The following is a 22915-nucleotide window of genomic DNA, read 5'->3' as shown; positions in this document are numbered from 1 at the left end:
ACAATTTTCTCTTTCTCCTATTAAATAATTACGTTCAGAAATCTTCAGTTCATAAGAAATGATTGCTTTCTTTGTGGACTAGTCTTTCTTTATTTGCATATGATAAAAATAAGTTTTGTATTTGTATTGCTTTTTTTGTATAATAGTTCAAGGGACTTCAGACTAGGTGAGCTGTTTAATCCAGTTTGATACAATAAAATATTAGTATATGTGGAATTAAGAACAGTTCCAAACCTGGCATAAAGAACAGGGTGTGTTTGTGTGCATATATGGACAAAGGTATGCATACTGAATAGCTAGTTGGCATGTGACTTTGATCACATTTTGCAGCTGTGATGAGAGCCTCTACTCCTCTATGTGTAGGAAAGTTATAGTTCATGATCCGCATCCATCTTTGCATGCCTTATTTTCACAAAGGACTGCTATTTATTATGACCCCAAAAATACTATACAGTTTTGCTTATTCATTACTACCACATGCTAGCTATTTAATGACTAAAATGCTATTTCCTGCAACAGTCCCTTAGTTATAAAAGATTTCAAACTTCCTTTTTTTCCCTAATGCCCCTTCTGCTATCTACAAATACTCAAGATAAGGATGGAGTCTATGAGCTGAGTCTATTTGCTTTCATTCTATATGAGCCAAGCTTGTTTTTCTTGAAAGACATGCTATTTGGTCTGCAAAGATACTGATGGAAATAATAGGATAATATATATCCTGTTAACTTTTCTCAGCTGATCACTTTAGCGTGCAACAGGCAGAAAATATAATTCTAGGAGGTGAAACTCCTAGGACACTTATTTCATTCAGGCATTTCAAACTTTAAATGCTCATCTTCAGAAAACACTTTAAATGTTATTTTTAAATCTGTAGATGAATATTTCTAAGTTATTATTTTTAAACAGGGAATTCAAAAATTGCTGTTATCCCTGTGAGAAATAAAATAAAAATACAATAGCACTGTCTGGAATATTGATGCTGCCTTTCAGTTAAAGAGAATTGCTGCAGGACCTAGGCCAATTCTCATGAAATAAATATATAATTGCTTGAATCAATTCCTAAATTATTCTGCCCTTCAACAGATTATATGGAAAGGTTTTCCCCCGCCTGTCTCTGCTCAAGCAATTGTTACTGAGGTAGTGGGCCAGCTGCCTAGGAGGTATCATAGAGAGAGATTGTTTAATTGTGCTAAATGATGGTTAAATATCAAATAGATATTTAAAAATCTGCTATTGGTTACAGCTGACCATTACAGTCCTATGCAGACATTAAAAAAGGGGAAAAAATCACCAATGTGGAAGACAATACAGATATTTGCAAATATGAAGGCTTTCTTCCTGCAGATAACTAAACTATTTGTTGTGTTCTCAGATGGGCATTTGAGTGAGATGAGCATGGATATCACCCATAAATACATAGACCAAGGAGATATCACATGTCCCTGTCTTACTGCCTGTGTAGTTCTGAATCATTCATGAATCATTCCATTTATTGTCATGTTTGCTTTACAGGTAGTCCTCACCTTATGACCAGTTGAGCCTAAAATTTCTATTGCTAAGTGAGACATTTGTTAAGTGAGCTTTGGCTCATTTTATAACCTTTCTTGCCACAATTGTTAAGTGAATCAATGTGGTTGTTAAATTAGCAACACTGTTATTAAGTTCTGGCTTCCCCATTGACTTTGCTTGTCAGAAGGTCACAAAAGGTGATCACATGACCCTGGGACACTGCAACCGTCATAAATATGAGTCATTTGCCAAGCATCTGAATTTTGATCATGTGACCATGGGGATGCTGCAATGGTCATAAATGTGAATAATGGTCATAAGTCACTTTTTCCAGTGCCGTTGTAACTTTGAAGAGTCATTAAAGGAACTGTTGTAAGTCAAGAACTACCTGTATACTCTTGTTGTATTTAGCAACTAGTCCTCAGCTTCATATTTCAACAAACATTTCCTAATTTAAGCCATCATTTTTTGTTTTGTAAACCGATAATTGTTCAGTTAATTCCTCAAATTCAAGTTTCTGAATAATCCATTCAAGAGGAAAAATGTAGGGCTAGTCTCTGATTCAGCCACCATTCTGCAAATCTCAAATGATGGTCTGAATTCCTCTCCTCAGTCTTTCAAAATCATGCACAAGAATACCAAAACCTCATGAGATTTCCCATAACTCAGCAGTTTGCACATTAGATTGCTGAAATTTCATTGATATTTTTAAAAAACATTTTATACGTATAGGCCACAAACATCTCCCTTAATATATATATTATATTAATATATGTATTCAATTACATTCCCGGGAATAGGAAGAGAAATTGTTATTTCATCTACCTGTCTAGTCGGATGACAGGAGTAGGCAACACACATGTTAAAAGCCAGCCAAATTCAGCCAAAGTGTGCAGTAAAGGACCATAATCAGTTTTGATTTCACTGCCCTGTTAACAAAAATAGATACAGAAATATATATGTAAGAATAGGGTAAGCATTTCCACAGGTTAACCACGAGATGTGGAGAGGAAGGAGGGGAAACCCAAAGGTCCTTGCATATTAAAAAAGGATTATTAACCATTAATATACAAAAAATAAGAACATGCATATACTTTTCTGGTATAGTCAATGGTGGGATTCTGGGGGTTCTAGGGGGTTTGGCCGAACCCTTTGTTAAATTGCTGGCTTGCCCCACCCCTTGCCCCGCCCCTCCGCACTACTATTTATTCCCAATAAATGGGGCGAGCGAGCCAGCAATTTAACAAATGGTTCGGTGTTTTTTTGTAATTTATTGGCCCCGCAGCACACCGAACCGTTTGTTAAATTGCTGGCTCGCCCGCCCCTCCTCCCACCCGCACGGCGCCAGCCTACCGTAGCCAGGGGTAGGCAATTGTGGCTCTTTTACAACCTGTGGACTTCAACTTCCAGAATTCCTGAGACAGCTTGGCCACCCCTTCCCTAGCCTGAGTTCCGCTGCCTGGGATCCACGTGGGCTGCCACGTGGTTCCCCACCGGCTCCGGACGCAAGAGAGCAGGATGGAGAAAGCAGATTCCACGCCTTCACCCACCCTCACTCTCTGCTCTGTTGGATCGCCGGCCGTTTGCTTACCCTGCCCACTCCCAATCTATTGCTGCCTCCAGAGTCCCAGCTGATGGCTAGAGGAAAAAAAACTTCAAATTCTTGCTGCGGGGCTTCAAAGGGCCACCCTATAGCCAGTGGTGCAGCCGAACTGTTTGTTAAATTGCTGGCTTGCCCCGCCCCTCCGCACCACTATTTATTGCCAATAAATAGTGGTGGGCGAGGGGCGGGCGAGCCAGCAATTTAACAAACGGTTCGGTGTTTTTTTTGTAATTTTATTGGCCCATGGAGCTTCAGCATAGGCTAATTAGCCCCTTGATTCTATCGGCCTCCCGGCTCTCAGCTGATTTGTCTCAGCTGTTTTGCTCAGGGCTCTGCTTCTTCCTTGCAAAGAGTCCTGGAGCAGATTTTTTTCCCTTAGCTCTGCTGAAACACGAAACTGAAACTGCTTTGTGTTGCTGCAACGTTGGAAAATTAGGCAGGCAGAATTCTTTTCTTTTTCCTCACCAAAAAAGGTAGGTGCAAACAATGGGAAATTTAGGGAAAGATTTTAAAACACAAAAGAAAAAAAAAGCTCTATTTAACTAAGGAATTGTAATAATTGAGATACTATTAATTGTATATTTCTGAAAGCAGAAATGGTTAAGTTGTGGTTTGGAGGAATATATGGGGGAAATTATTTGGTTTATTATTATTGGTAAATATAATTAATTGATTTGTAAGAAATTGGATTGCATGGAAATAATTGGAATATTCATGTTCATATTGATTAATATACAAAAAAGGTAGTTATATAACTAATTGATTTATATTAAAATGTTGAATTTATATTAAACAACTAATATTACATAATTAACCAATGTGAGGATGGATATAAAAATAGATGACAATGGGAAGGGGTATAATATAGAATAGAAGGGAAAAATTGAATTTGATTAAGATTAGAGATGAGGATGAAGGGTAATATTGGTTTTTTAAAAAAAATAGATGAGGAATAAATATGGCAAAAAGGAAATATAGAAATTGTAAATTTAATTGAAATGACTAAACACTGTTTAAATTTGTGAACCGGCCAAATACTCTATTCAAAGAAAATACATTGTATGTTTGTATGTGTGTTTCTAATTATTGTTATTTATTCATATTTGTTCTCTTTTATTCTTTAAAGTTTAACAATTCATTCTTTATCTTAATATCTTTATATTTGTTTGGGGTTGGCTTTCTTCTCTTTCATCTTTTTTATTGTACAGCAATCTTTCTCCTCAAACCTACCACCTCTCTCTTTTCTTTCCTTCTTACTTTCTCTTCCTCCCCCTCTTCTTTTCCTCCCTACTTCCTCTTCCTTTCTCCTTCTCCTCCCTCTCTTACCCTCCCTCCTACTCTAATTTCCCTTCCCTTCCTTCATCCCTCTCTATTGCTGTATCTTTTTATGCATATGGACTACTCAGAGGGCTGAAAAAGTTATTTCTGACTGGTCCTCACACTTTTGACCAGTCCTCAAACTTACGACTGTCCTCACATTTTACGTTTTTGCCCTATCTTGTCACCATGGTGAAGAGAAGCAGTTGTGAAATGAGTGACATGGTTGTTAAGAATGCTACAATGGGCATAAATGATGACCAGTCATAAGTGCGAAGACAGGTCAAAAGTGCGAGGACCTGTCAGAAATCACTTTTTTCAGCCCTCTGGGTAGTCCTTTTGTGCATATGGACTACTCAGAGGGCTGAAAAAGTTATTTCTGACTGGTCCTCGCACTTTTGACCAGTCCTCGAACATACGACTGTCCTCACATTTTACGTTTTTGCCCTATCTTGTCACCATGGTGAAGAGAAGCAGTTGTGAAATGAGTGACATGGTTGTTAAGAATGCTACAATGGGCATAAATGATGACCAGTCATAAGTGCGAAGACCGGTCAAAAGTGCGAGGCCCAGTCAGAAATGACTTTTTTCAGCCCTGAGTAGTCCCTATGCACATAGCCACGCCCACCCAGTCACATGATGAGCTAGCCACGCCTACATAGTCATGCGACCAGCTAGCCACGCCCACCCAGTCACATGATTGCCAAGCCACACCCCCAACTAAGCCACGCCGACAGAACCTGTTGTTAAAAAAATTGAATCCCACCACTGGGTATAGTTATGTTTTTTTCTTCCTATTGCTGTTCTGGTGTGTTTATAGAAAGAAATTTGACAATTACATATTTCTTTTCCTACAGAAATTCAGTTCCATTAAGTTTAGTTCCATTTTATTTTTAGTGTAGACCTGAAAACACAAGCCAAAAACTAAGTAATGTGTAATTCTCCTTCATCTGCACATGCAAACTCTCTAGAATGGAGATTTTTTTTTCCAGTTTATTCCTGTCTCTTTCTGAATTCCAAAAGTCACACTACAACAGTTATCTGTATGAGTTACTTGAAGCAATAATAAGAGTTTGGCAACTTCTAGATGTTTTGGACTATTTCACAGCTCCTTTCTTATCTTTAAGTATATCAGCTGAGTTAAATCGAAGTTTAAAAGTTCTGAAGACTCCATTATTTGTCCCTGACATATATGGTACAATGATTGCTGATATAATTAAAAACTAATCAAAGATGTTTATTCCAGTTGTCAACACTTATTTATGGAATCACTTGGGGAACTGAACTGGTCAGCTTTTTTGTGGGGTAACTTCTGAGTAATTATTTTGTTCTTCCAAGTGGAAGTGATTGCGCATATGCATTGTCAGCGAATGGCTGCTCCTTTAGACAAACTTTTTGACAAAGAATCCTGCATTACAAAATATAAAATATGCAAATCCAAATGAAGGATGCTTCTCAGCATGATCTATTCAATATATGTGACACAGAAATGGCAATATAGTAAACCCTCTAGTTAACAGTCCTCAATGTAATTTGGATTTAACAGATAAAATATGCTGGATCTGAGTTGTTCCAACAAAATTTACTGTATAAGAACAGACTTTGCTACTTTTTACTGCTAACAAGAAGGAATATAGCAGAAGAATAGAAAATGAGATACTAGAGCAGTGATGGCTAACCTTTTTGCAGTTGCATGTCAAAAGGGGGGTGGGGGACACACGCGCATGCTCATACCCATAATTCAATGCACCCTGGCCCCCGCGCATGCGACCCCACCACGCTCCCACCGCTTTTGGCATGCGATGGCAAGGTGGACCCGGTAGGCCCGTTTTTCGCCCTCCCCAGGCTCCAGAAGCTTTCTTGGAGTCTGGGGAGGGCAAAAACAACCTCCCCTCCCGAGGCCCTCTGGAGGCAGGAAGTGGTCTGTTTCCTGATTTCCGGTGGGCCCTGAAGGCTCAAAAATCAGTTGGCCGGCGCACACATGCGCGCTGCAGCTAAGCTAGGGCAACGCTTGTGTGCCCCCCGATATGGCTCCACGTGCCACCTGTGGCACGCGTGCCATAGGTTCGCCATCATGGGTATTTTAAATTATGGGTATCAATTCAGCCTAATTTATTTAATTCATTTTATTCGATTTTAAATTTTGTATATGTATGTGTTTTATTTCATGGCTGTTCACGGCCCTGAGTCCTTCGGGAGTAGGGCGGTATAGAAATTCAATAAAATAAAATAAAATCACGGTACTAGAGTATAGGACCAGACCTCTTAACAAAAAGTGGATGGTTGAAAAGATGGATATGGGAAGCCAAAGAACAGATGACTATCTGAAACTTGTCAGCTTTGTAAATCTGTGAGGGATAACTGTGGGGAGACCAGTGGCTGAATTTAGTTGATGAAACTTCCTCTTTCTGCATGAAGGCAAAGAATTAATCCTTTCATGAAGTCTTCCTTGCATAAAGGGCAACCTTTGTGGTCACCTCCCTTGAACCAGAACCAATGCTTAAGTTGCCCACTTTAAGTTCTGGAATATGTTTTTGTGTTCAGAGAAGCCAATGCACTGATTCTAGTGCTATGACTTTCTTTCTAGAACAAGAAAAGGAAAATGACAATTGTTTCACACTTCCAAATTTAGCCTTGTGATTCCTTTTGTTTCTCCTTTCAATTCACCCCACCATTTATATAAAAGGGAAACTCCAGGATGCAAAAGTGTTAGATAATATTGTACAGTATTTTAGACTGTAATTGTCATCACTTTCAGGAAAGTGCAACTTCTCATATATAAGTCTCTTTTTGAGTCTGAAAAAACCCATTTGGATTTAATTCAACTTTAACAGAACCACCTGTTTCATTTCTTAAATTGAAGATTTCATTTATTTGTTATTGCAAACTCTTGATATTCATTTCTTTGAGGATTTTTAAAATTTAAACAGAACATTATCTTTAATGACTGCCTATCATCAACAACTTTTTAGTTGTGACAACCACTCCTACCATTGTTACTGTAAAGATTTGGCCTTTATGGACACTAGAAAACAAAGATATATACAAGGAATGATTATCTAAAATGATAATTGAACTGTGAGTTATTTTTGCTGAAATCTCAAATATGTTAAAATTACAAGATATCACAAACTTGCTCACATATTGATTATTTTTCTAATTGTATACTGAGTTTATGTAAACCCTTGAAATTAATCAGGAAAAGTAACTTAAAATTGTTAAAAACAAAAATAGGGAATTACCTCAATGACAGTCCATTGTTCTACAACAATAGCATCATTTCCTTTCCTCTCCGAACCTGGAAACCCCGGTTCTTCTTCATATATAAATAACCCTTCTAATGATTTGAGCCCAAAGTCAGCTAGAGAAAGAAAAAAAAAAGAAAAAAGGAAAAGTAGTAAATAATATCTAAACTTTATAGTACTACACTTATGTATTAAGAGGAGTATGCTTTCTTTTTCTGTCTCACACATGATCATTTTGATGTGATTGTCAATGAACAGGATTTGGTAAATTTATATTACTTACTTACTTACTTATTTATGCAAGTTTAGACACTGCCTATCTTACTTTCTAAGTGACTGTGGGTGGTTAATTTTTTTCCTGTCAAATGCCACATATCTTCGGTTCCTATGATGAGTAGGGTTGGAACCGGCAGAAATGAGGTCAGAGCCCAAAGTGCATTCGGCCATTACCTCCCTCCCCCAAATTGTCTTTTTGACACATTACGCTTTCATTACTAACACCATGCTCAAATAATATACAAGTGTCTAATCTTCTGCAAAAGCTTTTCAGACTAGGCTGAAGTTATCTATCCTTGAATTACACATTTCTAAATTATAATTAGGGCTACTAAATCTTGGATGTGAAAGACTCCTTGTTGCCATCAAGCAGCTGTTTGATTCCCCACCCCTGCCCCCAGATCTGGTTGTCCTATTTTCAGCTATGTTCAATTTAAATTTTGATTTGGTAGATGTAATATAAAGAGAATATGCAGTACATTTCTTAAGCACAAAATGAATCTGACATTCTCATTTTTTTACAAATAAAATGGCAAATAACATACAGCAGCAAAGCAAATTCTAGGTCGATCTTCTTACTTGCTTCAAGCAAGTCATCTGCTGTTTATTTTACTTTTAGAAAGATTATATTTAAAAAATTAAGTTTAAAAGGAGACTGCATATGTTAAGAATTCACAGTCTTCGTCTGCATCTGTGAGATTGATGTATTAGTTCATTTCTTAAATCACTTCATGTCTAGTTTAGCCCTTAATGAGAAATTCAATTAAATTTTGGAAATTAAATAGTTTAGATATAAATAAGAGTAAAATTTGAATATGTTTCTTTTTTCTGTTGGCTAACGTTAAAAAAACCCCGTTGAGTGTGATTCACGTGTTTAATTCTTCCTGTAGAAACCACTTAAAAATGGGTAAGCCAGCTGCTCTTGTGATGTATGTAATAGGGAGTTCATCATATGTCTCTCTTTTTTTTAAACAAAAAATTTCCATGACAGCAAACATTTCAGGTTTAGATTTTTATTTCTGGTTATCTTTTTAAGCAATTCACTTCAAAGTGGAAGGCCAGATCAATCTGAGAACTTGAACTCTCCTACAAAGAACAAGTTGGAAATTTGAAAAACTACTTAATCTTCTCCAAGCCTCTTTATAGCTTTCTTCTGCCCAGCTATTGGTAGTTCTTATTTTTCACTCCTAAATTAAGGGTGAATAATCCCTCTTTCTCTCTTTGACTCTCTCTTGGTGGGAGGAAAGGAAGTGAGAATTCCCCGCCCCCAGCCATTCTGCTCAAAACAGTTGGTTCTCTACAGCGAGAAACAAGTGATACGCATAGACAACAGCTGGTGGGGGATCTTCATTGCTTCTCCCTTCCCTCTGGTGATCTTTTAATAGTTCCCTGGGAGAGAAAGCCAATGAGTGATAAATGTAGTATCTATAACTGTGGGTGAGTGACAGATGCAAGCCTTATCTGAAAGCTTTAACTATCCTGAATCAAACAGACCACTGTCTTTATTTACTCTGCAGCCTATTTTAAAACTTGCACACACTCTTTTTGTATCATTTTGAATTTTCTGAATGAATTTTGCTAATATCCTTATTTTTAAGTATGAAAAAGAGTATCATTATCCTTACCTTTAGAGGCTTCCCAGCACACAAAGGAGTCAATTAATGATAACCCTTGTTTGTAATAAAATGTGGTTAAATCTAACCAATCAGCATCCAATGTACTAATCACAGGTCCTTTCCGTGACACTTTCAGAGACAAAATACTGTCATGATAGGTCCAACTGATGGAATCATCTTCAAAGACATTGAAAATTGTATATAGTTTGGTGTCTGAGAGAAAAAAAAATGAAATAAAGATATTAGGGTAATATGCATTGTAAAAATGTCAATGGGTTATATTTACAGTTTTTTAAAAAATCTACAAAATTACATTTTGCATTAAGAATACAAATTAAAACCCATTTGGATAAAAGTCCAGCATGACATTTGAAGGCTATTTTAATTCAAATTGATCTATCAATCATTTCATTTCATTTCATTTCATTTATTAAATTTTTATACCGCCCCCTCTCCCGAAGGACTCGGGGCGGTGAACAGCCAGAATTAAAAACACACAATGCAAATATTAAAATACATTAAAACAAAATTAAATTATCTTAGGCTTCTCCAATTTAAAACCCCGTTACCCATAAAATTCACCCAATTAAAAAATTATTAACCCAGCCCGCCTTGCTGAAATAAAAAAGTCTTCAGGGCCCGGCGGAAGGTCCGGAGGTCCGGGATTAGTCGTATCCCTGGGGGTAGCTCATTCCAGAGGGCGGGTGCCCCCACAGAGAAGGCTCTTCCCCGGGGGGTCACCAGCCGACATTGCCTGACAGACGGCACCCTGAGGAGACCCTCTCTGTGGGAGCGTGTTGGCCGGTGGGAGGTTATCGGAGGCAGAAGGTGGTCTCGTAAATAACTGGGTCCTAAGCCATGGAGTGCTTTGAAGATGAGAACCAACACCTTGAAGCGCACTCGGAAGACCACCGGAAGCCAATGCAGCTCGCGCAGGAGAGGTGTCACGTGGGAGCGCCATGTCGCCCCCATAAGTACCCGCGCGGCCGCATTCTGCATCAGTTGGAGCCTCCGAGTGCTCCTCAAGGGGAGCCCCATGTAGAGAGCATTGCAGTAGTCGAGGCGGGAAGTAACGAGGGCATGAGTGACCGTGCATAGGGAGTCCCGATCCAGAAAGGGGCGCAACTGGCGTATCAGGCGAACCTGATAGAAAGCCCCCCTGGCCACGGCCGTCAAATGCTCTTCTAAAGACAGCCGTGCGTCCAGGAGGACACCCAAGTTACGCGCCCTCTCCGTGGGGGCCAATGTCTCGCCCCCAATAGTCAGCGATGGCACCAGCTGACTATATCGGGACGCCGGCAGCCACAGCCACTCAGTCTTGGAGGGATTGAGTCGGAGCCTGTTCCTCCCCATCCAGACCCGCACCGCCTCCAGGCACTGGGACATCACTTCAAGGGCATCGTTGGGGTGGTCTGGGGTGGAGATGTACAGCTGGGTGTCATCAGCGTACAGATGGCACTGCACCCCAAAACCACGGATGATCTCGCCCAGCGGCTTCACATAAATGTTGAACAGGAGAGGCGAGAGGACCGACCCTTGTGGCACCCCACAAACCAAGTGCCTTGAGGTCGACCTCTGCCCTCCAGCCAACACAGACTGCGACCGGTCGGAGAGATAGGAGGAGAACCACCGTAAAACAGTGCCTCCCACTCCCAACCCCTCCAACCGGCGCAGCATGATACCATGGTCGATGGTATCAAAAGCCGCTGAGAGGTCTAATAGGACCAGAACAGAGGAGCAACCTCTGTCCCGAGCCCTCCAGAGATCATCAACCAACGCGACCAATGCCGTTTCCGTGCTGTACCCGGGCCTGAAGCCGGACTGGAACGGATCTAGATAGACAGTTTCATCCAGGTACTGCGGGAGCTGTCGCGCAACCACACTCTCAACAACGTTCGCCAAGAAGCGAAGGTTGGAAACTGGACGATAGTTTGCTAAAACAGCTGGGTCCAGAGAGGGCTTCTTGAGGACGGGCCTCACCACCGCCTCTTTCAAGGCGGGAGGCAAGAACCCCTCACTCAAGGAAGCATTTATAATCCTCTGGAGCCAGCCTCGTGTAACCTCCCGGGTAGCCAGCACCAACCAGGAGGGACACGGGTCCAATAAACATGTGGTTGCGTTCAACCTCCCCAGCATCCTGTCCACGTCCTCGGGAGTCACAGGGTCAAACTCATCCCAGATAACCGTCTCAAGACAGACCTCGGACAACCCGCCTGTACCTACCCAGTCAGAGTCCAAGCCTTCCCGAATTTGAGCGACTTTATCGTGCAGATAATGCGCAAAATCCTCAGCACGACCTTGCAAGGGGTCTTCCCGCGCTCCCAGATGGAGAAGGGAGCGAGTCACCCTAAACAAGGCAGCTGGGCGATTTTCTACTGACGCGATAAGAGCGGAAAAGTAATTACACTTCGCCGCCTTTATCGCCACTAAGTAGGTCTTGATATAAGACCTCACTAGTGTACAGTCAGATTCGGAGCGACTGGCCCTCCAACTACTCTCTAGGCATCTTTTCCGGCGTTTCATCCCCCTCAGCTCCTCGGAGAACCAAGGAGCTGGGCAGATTCGGCGCCGGGTCAGAGGCCGCAAAGGCACGACCCGATCTAAAGCACCAGCGGCCGCCCTATCCTTCAATTATGTAAACAAATATGTTAGAAAATCCTACTATGAAAGCCAACTTAATTCAGGGGCTTAAATCCAAACTCTTCATTCTCTCTGTACAGAACATGGTTTCCTCTTTCAATTTACATTGTGATTTGCAAAATGTTTTTCTTCTCTTTTTGTATCGTATTAACGGGATTTTTCTTTCTCGGTCTTTTTCTAGCGTCCAAAACCTACATTTCCATTCTTAAATTTTAATTGGCTCATCTATTGCTGCTACCACCATGCATCTCACCAATAATCTTGCAGCTGTAACTATGCTGTGGACATCTCCCTGGGAATGCCAGTTTGCAAACTAAACTTGGCAACCTTACATCCTAATATTCCCAGCCAAATTATCCATGACACTGATATTTCTCTCTAAAGTTCATTCTTCTTGAACTAAATTCATCCTCCTCTTCCACCTACTCCCATTCAACTGTTTGCTACTTCTTTTTATGATTCACATTATTCATCTTTCTCTCTCTCTGCTCAGAATTCATCTTTTATAACATGGTGATCTTTGTTTTACAATTTGTGAGGGGTTTAAGGCTGGATGCTACCATGCTAATTTTTTCTAATAAACTCAGTGGCAATTTTCTCTAAGTTACTAAATTTAATTTATTTTATTTTGATCAACAATCAGCAGATGACACAAGAACATAATGAAAAACAATAGTGTTCAGTTTTGTATCACCTATTGCCTGATTTTCATTGCAGTCACACAAATTTAGTTACAATATGGAAGATCCATGGTTTCATTTATTTGTTATTATTTACTAAACAATCTGAAAGAAGGAGGTTTACATAATAATCAGTACTTTCTGAGAATTACTGCAACAGAGACTATATATAATTCTTTTGAGTATCCCATGGAAGTTATAATGTATTAATGTGGTGTACAATTTGTATCTGCTCAGGTTTGCAGTGCTGAGCTTGTGAGGTTTTAGAGGGAAGGATACTGTATCTGCCTAAAAAAGTTTTTCACAATTTGGGAAAGGTAAGAATATTTAAATATTTGGAGGATTCCTAAGTATCCTTGGCAACCTAAGTTCTGGGCTCTGTGATAATTGTTGACTTCCATTTGATGCGCCATATCATTTAGTCTTTGAGAGAATATTTGTTCAGCCAGTTTTTATCCTAAAGACACTAAGAATGGAGAGCATATGATGTTATGTTTTGTTCTGTTGTAGTTTTCCAGACTGAAAATAATTGTTAAAAAAGTAGAGGCAATACATTTTTCAATTTGGATAGTTTGTCCTTGCTGAAAAAAAGGCTAATAAACATAGGGATACATGAGAAAGGTTTAAGAACACCTCCAAATATGGTTGTACTGTTTGATAATCCTTCTCTTAAACTATTGTTCTTAAAAATGGATTCTTCTGTAGTTTGAGATAGCTACATAGTGCATGTAGACCAGTGATGAAATTCAGCCAGCTCTATCCTGATTGCGCAATCCAGTAGCGGTGGTGGGAAGCTCCACCCACCCACCTGGATGTCATCGCGTCTTGTTTTTGACGCTCTGTACACTCACATTTGTGAACCGGTAGCAAAGGTAAGTGAATACCACCCCTGATGTAGACCATATAGATGATGTGTTTAAATACCTTCTTTTTCCTTTAATTTATTCGGGCTGGGACAGCCTTCTATTCCCTCTTGAAAATCAGTCTTTTGTGCTGGCCTGATGTCCAGCTGAATTTCTTCCTGTATTCCACTCTCAGAGGATTGACTACTCAGTGTCCCTTCATTCCAGATTCTAACATTTTCCTCTGAATCATGGCTCCTCTGCTCTCTGTTCCTTCTGCATAGTGTCGAGTCAGACTCCATATCTTCGCCCAGGTTTGTACCATTGCAGATTTTAGATTGAGAGCAAGATTGGGTTATAAACCCAACAAACTTCATTCCTCTTTTAGCAGCATCATTGACCTATATTTTTCAAAAAGACAGTACTAATTCAATGGGGTGGATATGCATATTGTTCACTAAGGCGTGTAGCTAGTTTCTGTATGATGGTTTTACATGGATTCACAGAAAGAAATATTCATTGATAAAAATGAATAAATATAATAAATATAAAAATAGCATATCTATTTTACTATTAATATTATGAAACAGCCACCTATTCAAAAATTTCAACTAATTGTAAAACATGTATCTTCAGTTTTACAGAGAGCACGATATATGGAGTCTTTCTTTTGCCTATTTGTATCTGGGTAAAAATTAATGGTATGTAAAGGGATTTTTTTTAATGTTATTTATGCCTTTGAGTCAGTGTTGAATCCTGACAAGACCCTGCACAAATCCCCACAGTTTACTTGCAAGATTTCAGAATTGATTTGCCATTCTCTCTTTCCTAGACCCAACAGAGAAGGGCTGGCCCCAGATCACCCAGCTAGCTTCTTACTTAACTCAGGACTAGAATTCAGTCTCCCAGTTTCTAGCCTGATGCCTTAACTCCTTCTTAATTAGCATACTTGAAATGTCTTAAACATCAATGCAAAGGTTTAATAAATGCTGATGTTCTGGAATTATTTGTTCATGTATATTCCATCTTTATTATTTTTAGAAATACTTCAAGGTAGCAAACATACCTAATATTCCTTATTCCTTCTATTTTCCCCACAACAATAATTCTGTGAGGTGAGTTGGGGTGCAAGAGAGTGACTGGTCCACTAGTATTTACAATCTCTGGGTTTCTAGCCTGGTGCCTTATCATTAGACCAGTGATAGCGAGCCTTTTTGGCACCGAGTGCTGAAAAGGGAGCACTTTGTGCACACTTGTCAGGGCCGCAACCAGGAAGAGGAGCTGCCCAGGAGGCATGCGTGCGCCGGATAAGGTACTTTTGGCTTCTGGCACATGCATGTGCGGCAGCCAGCAAGTCTTCTGGTTACTGCCGCGCATGCACATGCGCCAATCAGCTGGCGACCCACATGCTCACGGCATGCATGCTCACACGCATGTGTTTCTGGCCAGATGCTTCCAGCCCCAGAGGAGGAATCCGCAGTTCTGCATTGGGGGAAAGTGTTTATCTCAGACTTTTGAGATGGGAGGGGCCAGAATGAGGGGCAACACCAATGAGAATTCTCCCTGCTTGAGCGTAATCGGTCTCCAGGCAGAGTCCTTTGGGGCTTCACCTGAAGGAGGAGAGACAGTTCTGCGGAGAGAGAGAAGTGGAGAAAGTGGGTGGGGGGATCTTGGCCTGAATAACCAACTTGGGCTTCTTCTCTGCACGGAACTAACTCCTCCAGTGTGTGAAGTCAAGGGAGACTCTGCCCAGAGACCAATGACACTGCAGAAGGGAGATTCCCATTGGTCCTCCTTCTTTCTGGACACTCCCAATTCTGAAGTTCGAGGAACCCCCATTCCTGGCTCACAGACCAGCTCTTCCGGTTTCTGGCACTGCCTCATGCACAAAGGCCAGCTGATCGTCACGTGTGCATGCGTGCCAGAAACCCGGAAGAGAACAGGCGACACTGTGCGTTCCAGGCACGTGGCTCCAGTTGCCACTCTGGGCACATGTGCCATAGGTTTGCCATCACGGCACTAGACCAAACTGGTTGTCAGTCAACATTTCATTCAACATGATATTCAACTTTTCATCATGGAATGTCAACATGTAATATTTCAAGGCTGCATTCTGCAACAACTTTACTGAACAGTTGAGGGACTCAGTTATCATACAGAACTAAATATATGATTCAATAGAATATTTCATCAATAAGGCCCTGGAGTTCTTCTGAAGAAATCCTAGCATAGTTTTCTCTTCTGAATTTAGAAATCAGGTTTCTGTGTAAAGCAGGCCAACACAAAGAAATGGATGTGAAAACATTTTCCATAGCTGCTGCCATCAGTTTTGTTCAACTACCCATCTTTGACTCAACAGAATCAACAGGGAACGGGAAGAGTTATGGGAGAACTGAATTGCAGGAGTCTATAAATGGGGTGCTAGCATTATTTATAGTGCTTCTCCTCTGCTGCAATCAAATGATTCTCAGTGTTTGCAGGTTACATAAAAGTTAAAACATTTGTGTGAATGTAAAACCAATCCAAATAGTCATAACAATAAAGCCAGTCAACAGGTTAGCTCTGCATAAAACCAAAAGGGAACACACATATATATACTCACCCACCCCCACACAAAATCCAAAAAGCAAGGTGGCATCAGGGAAAGACTCAAAGAAAGCCCCTCTAAAAGCAACTCAGTTTTTAGGCTTTTAGAAAACTGACAAGGAACAGGACAACCTGACGCCCTTCAGGAGGTTGCTTTATAGTATTGGTGATGCCACAGAACTGCAATGCTACCCATTCACCCTCTTGGAAATGTGGAATTATGAGAAGTGATTGAAACAGAAGATCCAGAAGGTAGTTATGTTAGCATCAAGACAAAGTTTGGTATTAGATATGTATGTTTTTGTTCGTGAACATTATCTGAGTTCTCAGAGTAGGATTATAGTTAAAGGAAAAGTAAAATATTCAGTGAAGATGGTCATACCTTCTCTAACACTTCCTTAACTGCCTCATTTGTTAGTTTTTCGTATGTTAAAGGACACTCTTCAATCACAAGCCTGGGTCTTGGTTCTCTCATTGGTGGATTCTTGTGGCTAAAACACAGAAAGAAAGCAGCCTTCGTTGAAATTTGACCTATCTTGTGCAAAATACTAGCAAGCAACACTTTTTTCCATTCCCAAAAATTATAAATTGAATGTTGGCAACTCTCTTCTTTGGGTAGCTCTTCTGTTATTCTTGATTCTTTTGCCCAAACATGTTGCTTGGAACAGAACTGAATTACACATTGAGCAACCTTATTTACATTTCATTTAAAATACTAAATATTTTTCTGTTGAAATATGCAAGTATAAATACGTGAGTTAAAAAGCAAACTTCCTTCAGATATTTAAAGAGGTTTCATTGATGGTATTTTAACTGTAATGCAGACCTGGTGAGGGTAAGATTTGAGAGACTTAATTTGAGCTATAAATGCATTACTTTTTTGTAATGGTTCTGGGGTCAGGGCTGCGTGTCTGTGCAAGGTATGCAGGAATTTCAGCATATTAAGAATGTTGTTGAGGGTTAGAGTTTGGAGGTTTTGGTGCAAACTGTTTGATTAAGTTGGGAATAGGACAGAGCTATGGTAGCCAGTTCTTAGACACCATGAAGCAGAACCTCCCCAAGTTAGCCCAAATTACGCAGAGTGTGGGGGAGGTAACCTGGAAGTTATTGGAGGTCTTTGGCTGCCAAGACATCCAGAACTGCAGCAGAGAAATCTGGAGTGGCCTCCATAGCTGAGTAGCTTAAATCTGGGGCTGGGTTTGTGGTGGAGTACACCAGGCTTATTGTTCTGGGAGACTTGAAACTCCCTTGTCTTGGACAGATCACTCCCTGTTGACCTTTGAGCAGGGAGGTAGGACCTATTTGATTAGTCCACTCGAGGAATCTGATGGATTCTTTTGGGTTCCATCCAAAAGGAAACTTGGGGTTATTCTTAGGGTTCTGGTTTTACTGAGGCCATTACCACTTGTAACAAGAGGATGACAATTGTCGTGTGGTTTTGTTATGCCTGTGGAGCTTGGAGAATCTTCATTAGTTTTCAGAGGAACCCCAGGTGATGCAGCAACATAAAAGATTTCTAGAGTTCTGCTCAATGAATGTGAAAAGTGAGTCCAACTGAGATAATGAATTGGATAATTTCAATCTATCCTTCAATTTTCCCTTTAAAAAAAAAGTACTTGGCTTGCAGCTCCAGACAAAATAGTTGCAATCATCATGACAAACAACTGTTATTGTCTGAGGTTCACCAAAATGACACAAGCAATAAATGACTGAGTGCTAAGTCAGAAGATAACTGTTTTCTAACAACTAGTTAGATTTAAAGATTTGAATCTTAGAATATTTCAGTTTAAGAAGCTAACAGTAAGGAAATGTTACTGTCTTGTCCCACATTGTTTATGAAGTGTAGATAGCTGTAGAGAGGACAGAACTGGAAACTTTTGCCTGTGAAATGCTTTAAGTTAACATTTTAAGGTTTAAATGGAGCTTAGTATATTCATTATCTTGAGTTTTAACAGCACGTAACATCTCACACTCAAATTTAGGTAATGTAACACACACAAATACAGTTTTTAGCTATATTGAAATATTTCAGAAGAGTTTCAAGAGCTGAACCTGAAGGAGTTCAATAAATTAAAATTAATTGTAAGTAGCTGTCAAGAAGAATACATTTAGAACTAATATCTGTGGCCTTTTTGTTATATATCATGATATTAATATTAATATGCCAATAATAAAGTTTATTATGTTAGTTTTAGTGTTACAATATATTAAGGTCATATAGGGTGTTTTCTTGCAATCTTTGTTCTGTTTCTGGAATAGTTTCCTCCTATTTAAGAATGCAACAGTTCTCATGCTGAGAAAATATATGAGGAGAAAGGAACAGTGTGTGTGTTTTCTGCCTTGAATTACTTATAAAAGTAATAAAGGTGGGGTAAAAGTATAATAAATAAATAAATATAATAACCCTACAAAGGGCAACTTGCAGTTCTGATCATGCTTTCAAGAGTAATCAGTCTCTCCCCTAATAGTCTGCAGGACTAAAAAAGAACAAAGAGATTGTTAAAAAATGAATCAGAGACAGAAAAGAGGTTTGTCAGCAAGAAGACAAGAAACACTAAGATGTTTCTCAAGATGGTTATAGCCACTTTTGGCTCAGATATCTGACATAATTTTAGAACAAACCAACAATTGGGATCCAAATAGGCTGACATCAGAGAATGCAGCCTTGGACAAGTAAAATAATGCCCAATTTCTTACAACATAAATTTTAGTTAGGTAAAAATGTACAAATATATGAACTTGAATATATCAAGTATATCAGAATATATAAAAGGCTACTTAAAATTGATTTCACAAAGCCTATTTGTCTAGCTTGCTTTCCTATCAGTACCTAATGTTCTGTATGTACTATGTTTAAGTTCAGCTTCAGTTTTAAGCAATTCTTCATTGGAGATTTAATTTAAGAATCTCAGAAGTATAGCTGGAAATCACATTGTTGGTCACAATTACAGTACCCACTATCGAATAGCTAAAGATTATCAAATGTAGTTTTTGCATAAACTTTCATGGGTTGAATGTAACTTCCTCAGATGCAAAAAAAAAAAAAAATATCTCCACTAATAGATATGCACAGGCAAGGATACAAAGAGAACAAAAATGTCAGAAGGAAATAAAAGACAAGGAAAAGCAGATAATGGCAATCATAATCATACTATTTTAGTTCTATCTGGCTGGAGAATTCTGGGAGTTGAAGTCAACAAGTCTTAAAGCTCCCAAGTTTGGGGACCCCTGGTCTAATGGAAATGATTTCATCTCCCAAAGTTTCTGTCCTAATAAATGGGCTTAAAAGTACCTGTGACTTAACTACATGTTATGTCTTTGCATGCAAGGGTTTTCAATATGAAAGAACAATCAGGGAGGATGGAGAGGATATTATTTTTGCAAGTCTCCTGATTTGAACAGCTATTTGCATGGGGAATAAACTAAGTCATGCAGTTTAACGTAATTTGGTTCTAAGATGCAACAAAGTTATGATGTGGTTGTCATAATAATGGTTTTACTCTTAAAGCAGGGAACAATTTGTTCGATGAAGGAACTCTGCTCAATACAAAAGCTTACTGGAATTTAAGCATTTCTTATGGCATACCTGAATTTGAGACGCACAAGCACAACTCGATAGATGTGACTTGCTGGAAAATGCCTTCTTTGTCCAGATGATAGTAAAACAGGATGAATAGCTCCTACCACATATCCTTTATTATAATACTCCTCCACGTTCTTTGCAATATCCAAAACAGAGCATATTTTGATAATTTCTGGATTTGAGATAACTAAAAGAATTAAAACAACCAGAAACACTTGATATAGGATTTAAAAAACATTTAAAATAACTTTTTATAAAGATTTTTAAAATAACTTTTTATAAAGATTAAGTTGTACAGTTGTACAGCAATACATTATCACTAGAGGGGTCCACTATTCACTATTCACTAATTATTCACTTCAGACATTTACTAAGACTACCCGCCTCCCAAAGTCCTGCTGCCCTGCCTCATCATAGTGGTAGGAGTAAGTGGTCCTGGGAAGGATATGTGAGAAGTCAGGATTGGATGCTCAGAGTATATACACATAGCAGGGTCACACAAGGTGTGAAGGTCATTCCACATGGCCAAGAAGAGAAGCCGAATCCAAGAAAAATACAAATTTCAGAAAATAACTTAACAAATAATTTCAGAGAGCTATTGTAAGAGAAAAGAAGCAATATTTCAATCAATCAATTTACTAAGAAAAAACTACTTTAAAAAACACAGCATTGCATGTGGCTTCTATTACTATAGCAGTAACAGAATATAGGGACTTAAGTGTTGAACGGTTAATAGTTATAATAACAGGTTCAGGCATAAAGTTAAACAAATTATATTTGTTGTTATAACAAAGGGTTATTAAATTATTAAGTGATTTTTAAAAAGGAAGTTTATATAACAATAGATTTTGGTCTATATATATTACACATCTGAATTAGGTATCTGTTTCTAGTATACACACTCAAGGAGTTTGAGTAGACACCGGAGCCTTACCACATATGAAGTTGTGCTTTTGACACCAGTCACTGTCCAACTATTTTCAAGCCTTGAATACTGTGATATAGGAACTTGCTTTTTAAAAAAAACAACTAGAAAGAAAGCATACTCTGATCCTGTGCTTAATAGGAAGCTTGCATCTATAAATGGCAGAATATTTTCACCTCTCAGTATAACCAATAATGTATAGCAAGACTCAGAGGTATTCTAAAATAAGCTGACAATTGCAGAAGAAGCTAATTGCAGTTTTGTTCAGTTTTCCCACCACCATCAATAAAATATGAAGGAAAGAGGAAAAAAATGCAACTGCAACAATTGGTTTTAGTCTCATATTGTTTCTGGAGTCTTCATATTTAACCTTACCATCTTGGTTCTACTACTGGATTTCATTGCCTCCATGTTTGCCCCAATAGGAGTCTCCATTGAATTTTGACTAGTTGCCAGAAATGGAAAGAGCCTTTCAGTAGTAGGAGGACAAGATTGGATCCAACTGCCTATTTCATTATGATATGTGATTGAAAAATAGCAATATCATCTCCCCCTCTCCCTCTCTTTCTCTCTCTCATCTATCACCTCAGTTACCAAAGTAACTGCATAAAATTGCTAACAGTTATTTGAATTATTAGCAATATGATTATTTTTACAAGAAATAATCTCCATCAAAGTACTTCTATAATCCTGAAAATATACATATTTAAATCTACCGTACTATCCATTAAAATAAAACAAAGTGTGATTTAAATCACAGTTGTAACTAATATAGTTGCATTTAATTTTAGGCAATCAAACATGAAACTCAGTATTTGTTACTATTTTTTCTCCTCATAATGAACAAAAGCTGTTTCATCCAAAACCAAATAAAAATGTTAAAAAGCTAACATATAGTTCAACGATACTGTATAATGCTTCCTTATGCATCCTATACATTATAAAATCATTCTATTTAAATTATAACCATGTTGACACTGACTAGAATATGTAAATTGTGTTTGGGATTAATTCCTACTAAATTCTACACAAAAAAGCTGGTGTACAAACCCAAATAGCTTTATGAAAACTTCTTCAAAAAATTCCCAGAAGCAACTTTTGCAGAACAGAGCTGTCTGTTCTTAGTGGGAAGCCATCTGGGACTATTTGTTTATTTTTTCAACTTTCTGAGACATGGAGTTGGTTAGAAACAAGACACCCTACAAAAGAAGGAAGTAGCCCTACAGGGTAGTCTGTTTCTAACCACACAGATGTCCATGAACAGTCTAAAACAAAGAAGGGTACGTTCAACTATATTTGTATTTGATATCTTCAATGTTCCACTTACTATTAATAGCTCAAGCTTAATCCTGAAGGTCTTGAAAAGTGATATATTTCTTCAGAGATACCCAGGTATGACAAGCACAGGCAGAGAAATGTTTTAATAGTCATTTCTAAATCCTTAATCTAATAAACAGTAGGGGAAAATGAATCAAACTTTTTGTCTGTATCTAACCGTAAGAAACCACAATTGGTTTATACAGTAAGTTCTTCTGAAAGGTTAAAACACTTCATACATACCTTCTAATGTAAAATCCAGCAATATGTACTCATAAGCAGAGTCTGTTTTTGTTTCCACTTGCGGTCTTTTCAGCGTTGAAAATATTTTTCCAGGACTGCTGTCATCTGGATCTTCTAGCTTTCTCAGCCCACACCCCATCTTAAGACCTGACGGATGGGTATAAGGGGAACAGTAAGAAGCTAAGGAAGAAACTCTGCAGGCACAAAATCGGCTTCTCTCACAAGACGGGTTAAAAACAAGCAATCTGTTTTAGATCTTCTTTATTGCTGTTAACCAAACATCCAAACAGAAACCAATCTTCTGCTCCCAAGTTAGAAAAAAGAGAATTTTTCTCTCCATATTTACAGCAAGGCACAACTGCTCTTAAGGATACCAGGCAACAAATTCAGCAGGAGTACTACTCCTCTTTCAAAAAAATACAAACTGCTACAAAGTGAGCAGAGATTTTCCATGCCACGTCAATTTACAGCCAGCCCCCTAATAGTGTTCTGTTGCAGAGGGCACCAATGAGTGCTTTGTCTGTCTCTCTTGG

General features: G+C 38.9%; 1 protein-coding gene across 1 annotated transcript in view; it reads right to left on the bottom strand.

Annotated features, from left to right (window-relative positions):
• Positions 1 to 22608, bottom strand: part of RFTN2 (raftlin family member 2) — a 31482-nt gene extending 8874 nt beyond the window's left edge. Inside the window, exons 1-7 of the mRNA XM_070956825.1 lie at positions 22383 to 22608; positions 19901 to 20084; positions 16697 to 16805; positions 13811 to 14129; positions 9576 to 9779; positions 7672 to 7790; positions 2335 to 2438 (exon numbers count right to left, since the gene is read on the bottom strand). Coding sequence (XP_070812926.1) covers positions 2335 to 2438; positions 7672 to 7790; positions 9576 to 9779; positions 13811 to 14129; positions 16697 to 16805; positions 19901 to 20084; positions 22383 to 22521 — 1178 coding nt within the window. The 5' untranslated portion in view covers positions 22522 to 22608. The remainder of the gene's footprint in view (positions 1 to 2334; positions 2439 to 7671; positions 7791 to 9575; positions 9780 to 13810; positions 14130 to 16696; positions 16806 to 19900; positions 20085 to 22382) is intronic.
• Positions 22609 to 22915: the final 307 nt, after the last annotated feature.

This window comes from Pituophis catenifer, unplaced genomic scaffold (genome assembly GCF_029215685.1).
Source record: "Pituophis catenifer annectens isolate HBS135680 unplaced genomic scaffold, rPitCat1.0.hap2 SCAF_1, whole genome shotgun sequence".
Lineage (NCBI taxonomy): Eukaryota > Metazoa > Chordata > Lepidosauria > Squamata > Colubridae > Pituophis > Pituophis catenifer.
This window is presented reverse-complemented; position numbering and strand designations above follow the sequence as displayed.